Source organism: Sturnira hondurensis, unplaced genomic scaffold, assembly GCF_014824575.4.
Source record: "Sturnira hondurensis isolate 20B ecotype Veracruz unplaced genomic scaffold, ASM1482457v3 Scaffold0006496, whole genome shotgun sequence".
Classification (NCBI taxonomy): Eukaryota; Metazoa; Chordata; class Mammalia; order Chiroptera; family Phyllostomidae; genus Sturnira; species Sturnira hondurensis.
In genome coordinates, this window is record NW_028079127.1 from 2,818,182 (window position 1) to 2,834,590 (window position 16,409).

General features: G+C 38.3%; 1 protein-coding gene across 7 annotated transcripts in view; it reads left to right on the forward strand.

Moving 5' to 3' along the window:
• The window catches only part of CCSER2 (coiled-coil serine rich protein 2), a 220,742-nt gene that overhangs the window by 100,514 nt on the left and 103,819 nt on the right, over nucleotides 1-16,409 (forward strand). For 6 of the 7 annotated variants that reach the window (XM_037049363.1, XM_037049366.1, XM_037049368.1 and 3 more), the window contains exon 5: nucleotides 7,544-7,706. In XM_037049363.1, coding sequence (XP_036905258.1) covers nucleotides 7,544-7,706 — 163 coding nt within the window. Of the gene's footprint in view, nucleotides 1-6,751; nucleotides 6,870-7,543; nucleotides 7,707-16,409 lie in introns of those variants that run through there. The other variant, XM_037049369.1, reaches the window with a different exon arrangement.

The window sequence follows — 16,409 nt, forward strand, 5'->3', positions numbered from 1 at the left end:
GATTTCAAGGTAGCAGCTATGAGAATATTTATCTGGCAATTGCATATGTATAGTAAATCATTACCTACTAAGCCAGCATATATGGTAGCACAGAGGAGGCGTGAATATTTGTCGAATGTTTCTTGGACTAGGATTTGAGAACTGTTTGAGAGTTATTGGACTTATTCACACCTGAGTGGTTTGGTGACACAGGGAGGTTATATAGAAGTAGTAGGTTGATACTGTACTATCTGTATCAATAAAATATTTCAAGGTGGTCCTTAAATATTTAGAGAAATTTATCTTTGAGTTTAAGGGTGAAACCAGAAATTGGGTACTTAGTTTCTTTTTCAGAACACTTTGATTCATCACCCACTTTACTTTTTCTATTTTATTTCTTAATGCAATATAGGATACTTTTGGAAACTATATATATTTTAAAGGCTTTATTTATTTATTTAATTTTAGAGAAGGGGTGGGAGGGAGAAAGAAGGAAGGAAACATCAATGTGTGGTTGCCTCTCAAGTGCCCCCTACTGGGGACCTGGCTTGCAACATAGGCATGTACCCTGACTGGGAATTGAAGTAGTGACCCTTTCTGTGGTTGGCAGACCAGCACTCAATCCACTGAGCCGCACCAACCGGGGCAGGATATTTATTTTTTGAATGCTCTGCTATTTATAGTATCTGTAAATGTGCTAAGAGATTATTTTCTCCAGTATTTAACTGAGTGTGGTGGAGGTATCTAGTTGCTATATGTGAAAGACTATATTCTGAGACTTATTCTGCTTTTTTTTCTAAGGTTCTTTCTTTTCTTTTTAGGTTTTATTTATTTGTCTTTAGAGGGGATGGGAAGGAAAGAGGGAGAGAGATATCAATGTATGGTTGCCTCTCATGTGTCCCCGGCTGGGAACTGACCTGCAACCCAAGCATGTGCCCTAACTGGGAATCGAACTGCGATTGTTTGGTTCACAGGCCCATGCTCAATCCACTGAGCTACACCAGCCAAGTCTAAGGTTCTTTCTAAGAACTGGAAGTTTGTCAATGAAACTGTACAGTATCTCTGCCTTAAAAGTTTTCACAGAAAAGTAAGGAGAAAGATAGGGTCACATGTCTTTCAGAATCTAGTCCTGAATGTTATCTAAGAGTGTTAGTCTATCCTTGAAGGCTGCAGTGGTTTTATCTTTACTTACAGAGCCGAATCAGAGCCCAGTCTATGTTCACAGGAAATGCTTTGTTGACAGCCTCTGAAAGGTCTTTTCTGATTTCTTTCTTTTTTTTTTTGTGCAGTTGAATTTAGGACACGCTATCCCGAAATATGGAAGCTTGGCATATTGAATATTTTAAGCTGAAAGAATTTAAGAAGATAGTAGGAGGGGAAATTCAGTTTGACCTCTTCCCCCTTCTTGAAACTGGTTATAAAATCTTCATGTGAGAGTTGCTGTCCCTCCCTATACATCCTTTTGTCTTTGAAGACAAAAGGTTAATCCTAAACAATAGGCCTTGCTAAATATTCCTGTTTTCTACAATTACCTAATACTCCTTAACCAGTCATATTCTTTCATGACTGTCTAGTATTCATCAAACATAGCATAAGAATGCACAGGTCTAATGGTTTCTTTGGATCTTTATTTTCTTACAAAGGCTCCATGTCATGTATTATGTTAAATATATTTGTATGTTTTTCCCCTGTTAATCTGTATTGTCAGTTTAATTTTCAGACTTTAAGAGCATAGAGGAAAACTTTTTTCTCCTCTATACAATGTCATGGGTTCCTAAATTATCTTCAAGTTCTTCACACTGTATTCTTTCCATCCTGTTTTTTTGCTTCTGGAGTTTCCTCTAGTGTATGAGCTTAATGGTATAGGTCTGGGGGCGCTCTGGATTATCAATTTCTAACACTGTTCTAAATTACTCTGCAAATTTCTAACAATCTTGTTTAGACCTTTGAAAGTATGTAGCCATGGCTCTCAGCTCAGAATGAGATACCAGATCTTAAAAAAAAAACCCGTAAGGAGTTTAAACCACTCTTCTGAAGGAGGTTTAACTTTAATAGGTTTTTAGGTTTCTGGCCAGCTTTGGGGGAAAATGAATAAATCAGAGGGAGAGATTGCAGAGAGAAATCAAGGAGCATAGGATGAGGGAAGAGGAATGATAGGAGAAAGGGCTTTTGGGTTGAGTTACAATTCAGGAGGAGGTAAAAGATAAATTGTTTTAAGTTTTATATTTTTCTTTTACCATGATCAAGGAGTCTCTTAAGGAAACAATTTTGGAATCTGAATGTATTTAGGCAGACCATTAGGTATTTGAGATTTGGTCTAAAATGTGTCCTTAACTGAACAGTTTTGTATGTCAACTGGTGGTGGTTGGTGTCAATTCAATGCCTGTGGGAATCCCCAATTTGTCGTGTGATGAAGCAGGAAACTTTATTCAGTGCAGACAGCTCAACTGTGATTCAGCATGGCTGTAAAAACAGCATGGCTGTGGAACAACTCAATTGTTGTAGAATTGTCTAATAGAACAGTGCTGGGGCCAGGCCTCTCTTTGGCTATACAGCTTTGCTCTGCTCCTTGATGGGCTGTTCTGCCCTGCTCTGATGAGACATCTTCAGTTTTTCTGCTCAGCCAGGGAGACACAGTCTTCAATGTTCAGTGGAAAGGGAAAGTATGCTCCTGAAGCCAGAAGAAGCTAGCTTGTATGGCTAGAGTTCCCACCCTTGGTTCTTGATTGGTCTATCCTCATGCAAATTAGGACTAAATCTTCAGTTTGATTGATCCGAAAGGCACTGTCCTGATTGGTCAGACTAGAGCTGCTTTGCCCTATTGGTCAATCAGAGCTGTAAAGAACTGATTGCCCAAGTCTTTACAGCTCTGATTGGATGGGGAAAGCCTCAATCCTATTGGTTAAAATATGATTCTAGGAACTTCTTTATATGGGCAGTCTCAGATGGTGGAAACCCAGTGCAGGTAGGCAGTTTAAAGCAGAGCCAGTCAGTTCAGCGCAGAGGCAGGCAGTTCAGCCCAGGCTTCTTTGCCAATTATAGTTTGTGTGAGAGACCCCTGTGTACAAATGGTTGCTAGGTTCTGTTTTTTAAAATTTGAATTCAGTTAGGCACAAGGAGCACTTCTTAGTAGGTGTCTTATTTATTTTTTCAGGCTTCAGAGTTATATCAAAAGCATAGTTGTATTGTATTACTCTCTTGCCCAGGAACTTCTGATAGTCATTCATTGCCTCTGGATTAAAGCCTAGCATTTGGCACATTCAGAGTATAATATTCAGATTTATGAAATTTCTGTCATGTATCCATTCTTATATGTGCTGCTTCCTCTACTCACTCTGGTTTTAAACTTTTATGAGTTGAAAAGGATGTCTACCTCCTGAATTCCACCTCACTGAGTTATGCTGCCTATTAAATCACACTTATTTATGTTATTTTTTCTAAGGCCACATTTTTGCTGAATCTTGGCGCAGTCATATCTCTGAGAAGTAAGCCCCTCTTTCTCAGTTTCTACCAGTCATCTTTTTTGGTCATGACAATTGTTTGTTTCTAGTATTTATTTGCTAAATTTGTTACTGAGGTATAAGTCCTATGAGGTTAGTAGTATTGTCCTTGACCACTTTCCAATTACTGTACTTTCTTTTAGAAATTTATATTTTTGAGTACTGATTATATTTAATAATAGCAAGGTTCATGGTTTTGTTTTTTTCTTTTTTCATAGGCTTTTCCTCTTTTAAGCCAAATTTCAGTTAAAACCTTTCCTGATCAAATTTTAAAACATCCTGCAAAGCACATTTTTTTCAGGCTTTGTGATGTATAATTTCTTCCCACTATCTTCATAGCCAATTACTAGTCAACATATGGAAATTTTACTATCCGTGTCTTCCATTACCTTCTTAGGACAAGCTACCAGAAAAATAACCTAGGTAACTTTTGGGCTCATGTTTTGTTCCTTTATCAAATTAGAAGAAATGGGCATGATGAGTGTTAGACATAATCATCCCCACACGCCATACCTGTCAGTTAGTCGTGTTAGATTTTCTTTACCTCCTCAGAGCGTATAAGTCCTCGTATTATCTCTCTGTCTCCTACTTATAGTAAAAAACCCCCTACATACTAAAATGTGTTACCTTTTACATTTGGAGCTGGAAATCTTCAAAGAGCTTTTATTCACCAGTCATAAACTCATAGGTGGGGCCAAATCTTCTGTGTATAGATAGTTTTTGACATGTGTACCAACAACTCTCAGTGCCCGAGGCGTCATGGATGGGATTCTAGACAAATTCACATGGACTAACAAGTCCCGTGGAGGAAAAGGGACACCACGCTCATAGTTATTCCCTCAAGGGGGTAGTGCCTCAGAGCAGCCTGGCCACTCTCTGAAGGGGAGATTGTGCCAACCCTTGCCCGGACAGGCTTTTATTGGGTTTCAGTTTGCCCAGGAATATAGGTAAAGTTCATTAATCATTGTCAGGCAGTAAGGGTCAAACAATAGATAGCATACAAAGAACTCTGAGGGCCTATTCTGCGTCAGGGTCTGTTAGCTAAAGGGCTACAAAACTTTGGGAAACAAACTCATTTCCTGCTCAGACCTTTACTATTTAGTTAAGAGCATGCTTAGCAAAGCAGGCTTCACAGGATTTTACATATCCTTTCTCAGGCCAGATCACCTGGGGAGCCTGCCCTTTCCAGCACTGGGCTGTACCACCCTCTGTCATTGTTTCAGGCTCAAGTCAGGCCGAGGAGGCAAGCTAGACAAGGAATTAGGAGACTTCTCGCAGACAGAATGAGGACTCAGCCTTCATCAAAGTCGGAGGCCAAGGGCCCATCCACCACTTTCTCCATAGCTCCCAAGTCCTTCCCTGGGGCCTCCACATGATCATGTTTGTCTTAGGTCATTCCGTCCTTGGAGAATCTTGCCCATCATTAGCTAATTTGATCAAGCATTGGGGACCAGTTATTAAAAAAGGAGCAGAAGCAGCACTCCTGCCAGGGAGATAAGCTTTGTCTTTTTAGTGGCTTATGGTGTGAAGGTTGCTTACTCAGCCTTAGCCATGAGGGGGTGGGGGTTACAGCTCCTGAAACCAGGCAGGGTGGTTCCCAACAAGTTTTGATCAGCATATTGGGTTAAAACTTTTTCAAACCAGGATCCTTTTAGGTTTGCCCCATCATTTCCTGTGGTATCACACATTCAGAAGTACTTATTTCCTTTCATAGTCTTCTTTGTCTCGTTTCTTTATTGGCTGTGGAAGGTAGTTTTGATTTATCTCTATTTTGTAATTTTATTTGCTTTCATTTTCTTTCTATATTATTTCTTTAACTCTGTTCAAGAACTCAACCTTTTCTTGGAAAGTACCACTGATGTTACTTCACATTATCTTCTTAGCAACATTTTAAAGTATATAAACACGTGACTGGTGGGAGCCTCAGGTGGGAGTATAGCAGGACCTTCCTACAGAATCTTGGTGCAGTCATATCTCTGAGAAGTAAGCCCCTCTTTCTCAGTTTCTACCAGTCATCTTTTTTGGTCATGACAATTGTTTGTTTCTAGTATTTATTTGTCATTATGCCCTGGTTTGAATTCATATTTTAATAAAGGTACTTTAATTTAAAGGCTGTGTATAGTACCAACAACCTATAGTAAATAGAAAAGCTTCACATCCATTTTTGCATTGTAATTTCCCACAGTATTTAATCTTATCTTCTGACCTGTTTGCCTGCTTTGTTTGCTTCTTGTTACTCTGTGCACTGTGTTGATGATGTGCTAATTACATATCAGATGTTATAGAATTTCTTATGTGGGGAGTGAGTTGAATTTTATTTGCCTGATGTGAAAAAAATATGAACTCAGAACATTTAAAAGTAGGTATAGATATTCCTCAGCTGTATAGAATTGCTTAAACTAACACTAACATTTTAATGCCATGTAGAAATACTTAAGGAACTTAACCAAGTCTATGAGTATGATACAGATGTAAACTAAACACAGTTTTAAGCCTTCATAGGGTCATATATATATATATATATATATATATATATATATATATATATATTGCAATTTTCTACTAATGATTTTTTTGGGGGGTCATCATGGTCACTATGCTTTTATTTATCAGGCTGATTTTCTGTAATTGAATTTTAAAAATTAGATTTTAATTTATCTCAACAAGAGAGTGTTTGAAATAATTTCCAATGTAGGCCTTCTTTTAAATTTTTTCCTTAAAAAAGTCTTAAAAACTATAAAACATACAGTTGTTTTCCCAAAATTGATTCCTCCAATGAATTTAAACAAAATTTCATTGTCTTTTTAAACTTTATTTGAATTATGCATTTAGAAGAAATATGTTACAGTGAATTCATTGTACGTGAAAATGAACATCTATACTTTAAGTGCATAATTTTTTCTTTGGAGTGTGAAAGTTTGTTTTTCATCTGGTACGCTGTAATGAAACTCCACATTTAAAATTCAAGTTTTAGGTTAAGTGAAAATGGTTACTTAAATAATTAGGTTTTCTTTTTAAATAGGGGATTACATTGATATTTAAAGCTTTTTTATCACAAAGAATTCTGAATATGCAGGATTTGAACTTACTTGTGTAATAATTCTCAAACTACAGAATCCTTTCCTGTTCATAGCTTGGATTAGTGTTGAGTTGTATTTTTAGTAACAGTCCTAACTCAGTAGCTATGTAAGCATTGGGCGAAGATGGAGTCACAGGGTAAACTGGGCTGGCTTCCCACAGGGAGGGCTGGGAATCAAGCAGGAAGGAAGGCCTGTTTGTCAGTGCCTTGTGTGCAGCTATGTCCGTGTAGGCAGCAGGCAACACAATGTCTCCCTTGTATAAAGTAACTCTCTTAGTGAGTGCTCAGATATGTGAGGAAAAAGCGTTTGGGTAAGTGAAGGAGAAGCTTGGGGTATTTCAGAGATTCTTTTCATGTTTTTGTGGCATTTGGATTTCAGGGAGTGTACTATTTGTTGCTGCAAAGTACTGGCTTTGTTTTCAGTGGCATTTTAAACTTACTGAACAAGCTTTACTGCAGGCAGATCGAAGCGTCTTTCTAAAACTGTGAGCTTAATTTAAAAATATGATTTGTTTGTGATGAAAAGCTAATTTGTGCTTCTTGAAATCAGGGAAAATAAATTGTGACATTCAGTTTTAGGAATGAATTCTCTACTAGATTTAAAATCTTATTTTCATTTTGAAGTCAGAACCAACTAGTGATAATGATGAAGACACCTTAAAGCTGATTACTGGTACTTAAAATGTATAATGTTGACTTCAAGTATAATTTGCTTGTTTTAAAACCGGGACCATTAATTATTATTTTAAGTGACTGTGATATGAAGGTTTAATCATTTTCTTCAGTTCAAGTGATATAAACTCCAGTTTTTACCAAAGAACTGGTTATTTTTCTTCTGGAAATCTTGGTTTTGTGATTAGCTAACATAAATGATTGATATTTTTTAGAATATTTTGTAATTTCAGCAGCATTTAACGGTCAAACTATAAGTAGTTTTTATAGAGTATGTACATATTTATACTGTTTTGCTTTTGAATCTGCCTAGTGGAGCGTGACAGTATGAATCGCTTTGATCGATCAGACAGAAGTGTCCGGCAGTCTCAGGAAGGATTTTGGAAAAGGCCGCCCCAGAGGTGGAGTGGACAGGAACATTATCACCTCAGCCATCCTGACCGCTATCATCATCATGGAAAAAGTGACTTAAGCAGGTGAATCTAATTTTCTATCTTCTGATTAATTTTGGGTCATAATTTCCCTTTACCCCTCCCTTTGAAAATCTTTTTTTTAGGCCTGGTTTTTAGTGGGCATCAAAAAATATTGCAAGTTAAATGTGGTACTATTTAGAATAGCATGTCTAATTTTTTTTCTGCCTCAAACCTTTTTTGGTTAACTTTATCATAAATATAAATATTTTATTTTATGTCTGCTATTTGGACTTTACGTTTTGGTGTGATTTTCTAGTTTTCACTTAGGAATGATTAAATGTTGACTTTGTTGAAGTTTGTTGTTTTTTGAATAACGTAGAATTAGTGCCAAGTGATGTCTTTGGCATATATAAATTGAAGTTTAAAAATTTCTTAAGTACTATCAGAAGAAAACAAAAGAAGGTACTGTGCAGTGCTAGAGTTCTGTTCCTTTTGAAGCATAGCATAGTAGTCTTTAATTTGATTAGATCTGTGTGCAATGTGGATCTGCCGTCATTCAGGCTTGGGATCAAACCCTGGCCTGGCACATACTAGCTTTGTGAGTTTAAGCGATTTACTTAAACCCTCTGTATTTCAGTTTATCATTTGTAGAATATAGTTTATAGTAACTTTTCCTCACTGTTTGAGGATCAGGTGCCTATCTGGCTTACAGTAGGAACCCAGTAGTAGCTGTTAATTTCCTTTTCCTTTTCACTCTCCTCATGTTCCACTGGGGTCTTGAGGTTATTTTGGAGCTAATTTGCAATATAGGTAATAAAATTGGGAAAAGAAGTAGTGGAAGGGACACATGGCCTCATCTAGTTCTTGAAGTAAGAAAAAAATTTTGGCTGTAACATTCATTGCAGGAAAAGCAAAGAACAAAACTTGATCTATTATGAGAATTACCGAATACGTAAAGGGTACATTTCTCCCGAAGAGATTGTTTTTTATGAGACAGAAACCTAAAAAAGATTGCTTTGTATGCATTCTTATAAGGAAAATGCCTTGTGATGGTATAGTGGTCAGGTCTCAGACAGCTTCCCAAAGTAGAAATAATGCTAAATTCTTTAAGTTCATTTCTTACTTATGTTCTTCAGTAAACTGCAAAGGACTTTAGTCCAAGTGAGAAAAGGTGGTTCTACAGTGTGTCATGAAATGATGTTGTCCAACTAAAGATTCTTCTATTGGTATAATTTGATGCAAGAATAAAATTTAGAAGATTTGAAAGAACACATGCAGTACATATCCTCTCAGGCATTATTTTGGCTGTTCTATTTCTCACATCTGGGCTTTTGTTAAGGAGTGGACATCAGAAAGTTGGTATTATCACACATGAATCTGATATAAAGATAGTCTTCATTTGAAGATTTTACTTCCCTCATCTTTGATGGGTGGAAGGTAAATTTGAGGCCTGATTATGAAAATTTAGAAGTCTAACTAAAATGTGAACCATTGCTTATACTTCAGATAAGATTTCTTCAACCATTTCACAAATACTCGTTGAGAACTTATATGTTGAACTCTACTCAATTCTCAAGCTGGGATAAATTCGTATATTGCTTGAGAGCTGTGGAATGGTAATAGCTTCTTAAAGCATTGATTTGAAGATGATAAAAGAATTATGCGGTGTGTGGGCTCAGTTGGAATCGTTGCAATTATTGGTTAGATAGAAGATTCATGCATGTCTTCCATTCCGTAAAAAGATAAGTAGTAGATACTTCCTAGTGACAGGGTGTTGAGTCTGTGGGAGTGACACATTGTTGATAGTTATAATGCAGTATTAGTGTAGGGCAGTGAAGGCATGTGCTTCAATAGAGTGATGTCTGCAGGACTGGAGAAGCAAGCTGCAACTGGTTGTTGTCTGGGATAGTGGTGTATAAAGGAAGTTACTATTGGACTGATAAGTAAGACTAGAAATTGCTGAGGAGTGGTTTCTGTAGGTGAAGGATGAGTATTCAGATGAAAAAAATAACATGTGCAGAACCATTTATGAAATAGTGTGGCATTTTCAGAGGACTAGTCTACATTTAGAACTGGATTGCTAGGTCATTTGGAGGAATGAGTAGGTGTGATTTCTAACTGTAGATAGCAAAACTGCATTTTAAGATAAAGGGTAGCAAATTTCATCTTAAAGTGAGAGGCTATTAATCAGACTGTACAAATAGAACAGATTACCTGGAGGTGGTAATCTCTGTCCTTGGGAATGATCAAGCTTAGGCTGATTAGTTTATCTGTCAGAAAAGTTAAGCCACATTTTCCAAAAATTATTTTCCTGTATGTCAGTAGGTATAGATATCTCTGATCAGATGAGTGTGGGAATGAACAAATTAAACAAAGTTAAATGAGGTTTTCAGTAGACTACACAGTGCCTTTAATGTATATAGTATTATGATTTTGCACAAGGTGGTAAAAGATATGTAGCCATTTCCCAAAACATATGACTGCAAATTTCTTCTACACTGTGTATTTTGAAGGACTAGTGATTTGTGGATCATCCACATTGGTAATTCTTAATTAAGAGAGAAAAATGCAGGGCATTCTTGGGGGTTTCTAATATGACTCATGTAGGCGCAGAATTTCCCAACACATGAGCTGCGGCATACCATTTTGTCATGAAAAGTTAAGTTAATCAGGCCATTTGGAGTTTGGGACCTCTAGACCCCTAGAGCTAGTTATGGGGATGGGTGGTAGAGAGAGATTCCTTGGGCAAGACAACCCTTACTCCAGCGTACCTTAAAACTATCATTTTCTCTCTATGCCTTGATGTAAAAAAGGTTTGGTGCACTTATCCCAGATCGTTTTTAATATTGCAGGTATAAAAGTTCCTCTTTCCATTCTATGACTTCTTGGGTGTTAGTTCCCTGTCCTGTCTGTCCTTCAGTTCCTGACATTATCATAATTATAGGATTATGTCTTATCCATAACTCAGAGGACTGGTGGTGCAAAAACACTGATTGACTTCCTTTATACAAATTCTCAATTTATGTTCTGTTAAGCTCTTTGTCAGTTGAAAATACCATAAGTTAAAAATGCATTTAGTACACCTAACCAACCTAACATCATAGCTTAGTTTAGCCCACCTTAAAGGTGCTTAGAACACTAACATTAGCCTTCAGTTGGACAAAATCACCCAACACAATGAATACACCACAGAGTATTGGTGGTTTACCCTCATGATCATGTGGCTGACTGCAATTGTGGCTCACTGCTGCTACCCAGCATCATGAGAGAGTATTGTACCACATATTGCTAGTCCAGGAAAAGATCAAAATTCACAATTCTCAGTATGATTTCTACTGAACATGTATCACTTTCATCCTACTGTAAATTTGAAAAATTGTAATTAGAACCATCCTAAGTTGGGGAACCTGTATTTCTATAATAATGCTGTGCTCTCTTTTCACTCGGCCTGATTTTTCACTTTTCTGTTCTCTCAGACCTCCCTTTTTCCTATACTTTTTGTTATGCTATATGGAATTCTCTCAGATCTTAGCAAACTCACACATTGACCTCTTTTTTTTACATTTTCTGATTGAAATTGAAACCTCTTTCCCAGATGTACTGATTCCCCAGTTGCATTCTTAAAATGAAGACTTCTTATTTTTTTAGTTACTTTAGTTCTTTAGTGTTTAGAGTGGGGTCTTGTGTTTACTTCTCATTGCCACTTCTAAATGAATTACTACTCAGTCTCTTTCCTTTGACAAATACTTAGGGTATTTGGCTGTATCGGCACCTCCTTACTGGCCCATAGCTCTAGCGCACCGACATCTTGGCCTTTGACTCACTGTCCCTCTTCATTGTAAGCTTTGCCACAATCCTAAGTGCTTCTAATGTTGATACACATGACTTATATAATCCTCTGGCTCCTTAGTTCCTTGGGCTTTTCTATATATAAGATCATGTCATCTGAGACTAGAAGTAGTTATACTTTTTTCTTTCCAGTCTGGATACTTTTTTTTCTCGCCAGCATAATTGTGATGGCTAGAACCTCTAGTGCGATTCTGAATAGGAGTGGTGAGAGCAGCCAGCACTTAGGTCTCATGTTAGGATTATAGCGTTCAGCCTTCTGTCATTAGATACGTTATTAGCTGGGGGGTTTTCACAGATACTCCATCAGGTTGGGGGGGTTCCCTTCTCTTCATTCTATGTTGAGTGTTTTTATTATGAAAGGGTGTTGGATTTTTGTCAAATGAAATTTGTGTCTGTTAAAATAATTTTTCCTTCATTCTCTTAATTTGCTGTATGACATTGACTGATAGCAACCTTGTATTTCTTGAATAAATCCTACTTAGTCATGGTATAAAATCTTTTTATATGTTGCTGGATTCAGGTTGTTAGTATTTTGTTGAGAATTTTTATGTAGACATAATAAATACTGATCTTTTATTTTCTTGAGATGTTTTTGTTTGGTTTTGGTATTGTGATCACATAGATTGAATTGGTAAGTGTTTTTTTATTTCTATTTTTAGAATAATTTGTAAAAGATTTTTGTTAATTCTTCACTGAATTTTTTAAAAGATTTTATTTATTTATCTTTAGAGGAGAAGGGAAGGAGAGAGGGAGAGAAATATCAATGTATCGTTGCCTCTGGTATGTCCCCAGTTGGGAATTGGCCTGCAACCCAAGCAGGTGACCTGACTGGGAATCGAACCTCGATCGTGTGGTTAGCAGGCCCACGCTCAATCCGCTGAGCTACACCAGTCCAGGGCGTCACTGAATGTTTTGTAGAATTCACCAGTGAAGAGGTTTGGGCCTGGGTATTTCTTTGTGGCAAGTTTTTTGATTAGTAGTTCATCTAATGAGTGTGGTTCACAGAAGTCCTGTAGTTCATTAGTAGTTCATTAGTAGTTCACAGAAGTCCCGTAGATGTCTTTGTTAGTTTGTAGTGCTGTTCACGCCTTCTGTTTCCTTGCTGACCTTCTTCCTAGTTCTGTCCATTAATGAGAAGGAAATATCGAAGTCTCTAACTTCAATATATCTTATAAGGAAAGTCTAATAGGAACAAACTCTGTTTTTGCTGCAAGGGAATGTTTTAATTTCTCTTCGTTTTGAAGGATAGTTTTACTGTGTATTGAATTCTTGGTTGATAGTCTTTTAACATTTCCACTCCTTTGCTTTCTGATGAAAAATCAGCTGTTAATTTTATTGAGTATGTCTTCTGCATAATAGTTTACTTTTTTCTTGCTACATTCAGCATTCTTGCTTTTTCTTTGGCTTTAAACTTGTAACTATGATGAGTCTCTCTTTTAGTTTATCATATTTTAGTTTGTTGAGCTAATGATTATGAGCTGATGCCTTGAACCAGTAAGTATTCTAGCCTTTGCCAAGGAGCTCTTTATGTGTGTATGTTTAGGGAAACCTTCAACAACCGGGGTAAACAGTTTGTAGTTCTGCCTTAGCCTTCATTTCCTGCTTGCTCAGAGGCTCAAGGTGGCCACAGGTGCACACATCCCTATACATGTGCATGTCCTTCTCTATGCCCAAGAATGTGTTAGAGCATTTCAAAACCTCCTGTGGATATCTCATTCCTCAGGTTTTTCTTAGTAGACATTTTTTGGCTATCTTGTTTGCCCCAGTTGGTATCATTGTCTCAGGCAACTGGGATTTTAAACAATTGTCACTAATTTTTTAAAAATTCTTTAAACAAACACACAAGAGATAAGGCTGTTTCCACAGAATGAATTCCTAATCAGGTCAAATACAACTGCTGAGAATGGGCCTTTTCTAGGGAGGTGCCAGTTAAGATCACATAGTAACAATTGTCTGGAAATGGTGTTTTTTGAGAGTTTCAAACACAGTTTACCTCCCAGCCCACCAGCCCACCAGCCCACCCCCTAGTGATTGCTGAATTTCATAGTTGCCATGCTTGTAAGACTTGTTTTTCAAGCTACCATAGAGCTAGTGAGGTAGGTATGGCAGTAGAATAAATGAAAATGCCACAGAGCTTGTTGGCCTCACCAAGATTCAGCTGTTTGTTTGCTTGTTTTATTAAAAATATATTTTATTGATTATGCTATTACAGTTGTTCTATTTCCCCCCTTCATTCCCCTCCGCCTTGCACACTCCCTCCCCCACCATACCCCCTCTTTAGTTGATGACCACGTGTCACAAGTTCTTTAGATTCTATATTTCCCCTATATTCTTGCCCTTCCCCCTATCTATTTTCTACCTACCGTCTATGTTGCTTATTCTCTGTACCTTCTCCCCCCTTCTCCTTCTCCCACTCCCCTGTTGCTAACCCTCCATGTGTTCTTCATTTCTATGGTTCTGCTCCTGATCTAGCTGTCCTCTTAGTTTGCTTTTGTTTTAGGTGTGGTTGTTAATAACTGTGAGTTTGCTGTCCTTTTACTGTTGGTATTTTTTAGCTTCTTTTTCTTAGATAAGTCCCTTTAACATTTCATATAATAAGGGCTTGGTGATGATGAACTCCTTTGACTTAACCTTATCTGAGAAGCACTTTATCTGTCCTTCCATTCTAAATGAAAGCTTTGCTGGATAGAGCAGTCTTGGATGTAGGTCTTTGGATTTCATCACTTGGAATGCTTCTTTCCAGCCCCGTTCCTGTAAGGTCTCTTTTGAGAAATCAGCTGATAGTCTGATGGGAACTCCTTTGTAGGTGACTGTCTCCTTATCTCTTGCTGCTTCTAGGATTCTCTCCTTCTTTTTAATCTTAGCTAATGTAATGATGATGTGCCTTGGTGTCTTCCTCCTTGGGTCCACCTTCTTTGGGACTCTCTGAGCTTCCTGGATTTCCTGGAAGTCTATTTTCTTTGCCAGACTGGGGAAGTTCTCCTTTATTATTTGTTCAAATAAGTTTTCCACTCTTGGCTCTTTCTTTTCCCCTTCTGGTACCCCTATAATTTGGATGTTGGAATGTTTAAAGATGTCCTGGAGGTTCCTAAGCCTCTCCTCATTTTTTTGAATTCTTGCTTCTTCATATTTTCCTGTTTGGTCATTTCTTTCTTCCTTCTGGTCCACTCCCTTGATTTGAGTCCCAGTTTCCTTTCCATCACTATTGGTTTCCTGTGCATTTCCCTTCATTTCAATTAGTTTATCCTTCATTTGTTCATATAATTTGTGACTAAAATCAACCAGTTCTGTGAGCATCCTGATCACCAGTGTTTTGAACTGTGCATCTGAGAGGTTGTCTATTTCTTGGTCACTTAGAGTTATTGGTTCTGGGGCTTTGAGTTCTTGAGCCATGTTTTGGTCTGTTCGCACATCTTAGGTATTAGGAGCAGAGCCCTAGGTGTTCACCAGGGCGGGGCAACTCGGTTGGTTGTGATGCTCTATGTGGGGGCAGGGTCAAACAGGGGCAATGGTGGTCTCCTCTGCTGCTTCCCACCGCTGGGGCCCACGAGGTCCTTCTCACTGCTTGCTCCTTTGCTGGTCTATCTGCGCTTGAATGTGTGACCATGGTCAGCCTGCCATCTTGTGCCCTTACTAAGTCCGCCCCTCGCAACCCCACACCTGGGATCTGCCCACAGCTGCCTGTGTGCCTGGGTCAGGGGATATTTGCTGCCCGACCTTGCTCCTCTGCTGCCTCCGCCCCTTTTACCAGTCTGGCTGAATGATTGTTGTTGTTGGACTTCCGTACGGTTCAATTTTCTGTGTTTTGGCTGTGTCTTTGTTTACTCAAACTTTGTTGCCTTTAAATTTGGTTGTGGGAGAAGGCTCAGTGTTTCCACCTATGCCTCCATCTTGGTGGAAGTCTGCTTGCTTGTTTTTTTAAATAAGTGCTCCTTTGATGCGGACACTGACCTGCAGTGTCCATGTCATTATGGTTGAAATGAGACATTCACAAGGGATTACTGAGTCCAGTGGAGGAAAAGGGACAGCATGGCATTTTCTCTCAAGAGGAGCAAAAGCCTCAGCCCTTGTTCCAATGAGCTTTTACTGTCTTTTGGGCACATTACATGAAGGTCCTCATTAACTATGCACAGGTTGCTTTAGGTGGTTACCTTTTACTGAAAATGAGCCAATACTGCTAGTTACATCACAGAAGAAGGATATTTGCAAATGAAAAAGGCAGAAGTGGTTGGACCAGTTACACAGGTCCTAGGAAGGTTTAGCATGGATTTTAGGAAGTTACTTTGCAGTAAATGTTTGCCACTGGGGGCTGGGCCCATACCATGCAGAATGGTGTCCTACACTCCTTCATTGTTGCAAGCATTAGATTAATTTACAGGGTATGGAAAAGTTGATTTTGCCTAACTTGCCAATGTTCTCAGTGCTTTTATGGAAGAGTGACTTTTTGGTGATATTTATTCTGCCATTCTTGAAGTACCTCCTTTTCATTCTGCCATTATTCCTTATGTTTTAATTAATAGGCTTCATTTTGATAGCAGCTCTAGGTTTACAAAAATATTAAGCATAAAGTACAGAGTTCTCATGTACTCCCTCACCTTTTTTATGCAGAGTTTTTCTTATTAACATCTTGTGTTAGTTACAAGTGATGCATCAGTATTGATACTGTCAGGATAGGCAGGGTAGGATAAAATGGCGGCTGCAGTACAATCTGGAAAAGACGGCTGATGTCAAACCCCAGAGAGCTGAAAGGGCGGGTTTTGCCAAAACAGATGTCTGCATAGCAACCTGAGTCCGAGGAAAAACCACCAATGATGTGTTGCCAGTTTGTTCAGAGGGGACCAATCCCCAGCTCCCACTGAGAGCCAACGAAAATAAAACCCTGCCATTTTCCCTACTTGAACGGCGACTTCCCCTGCC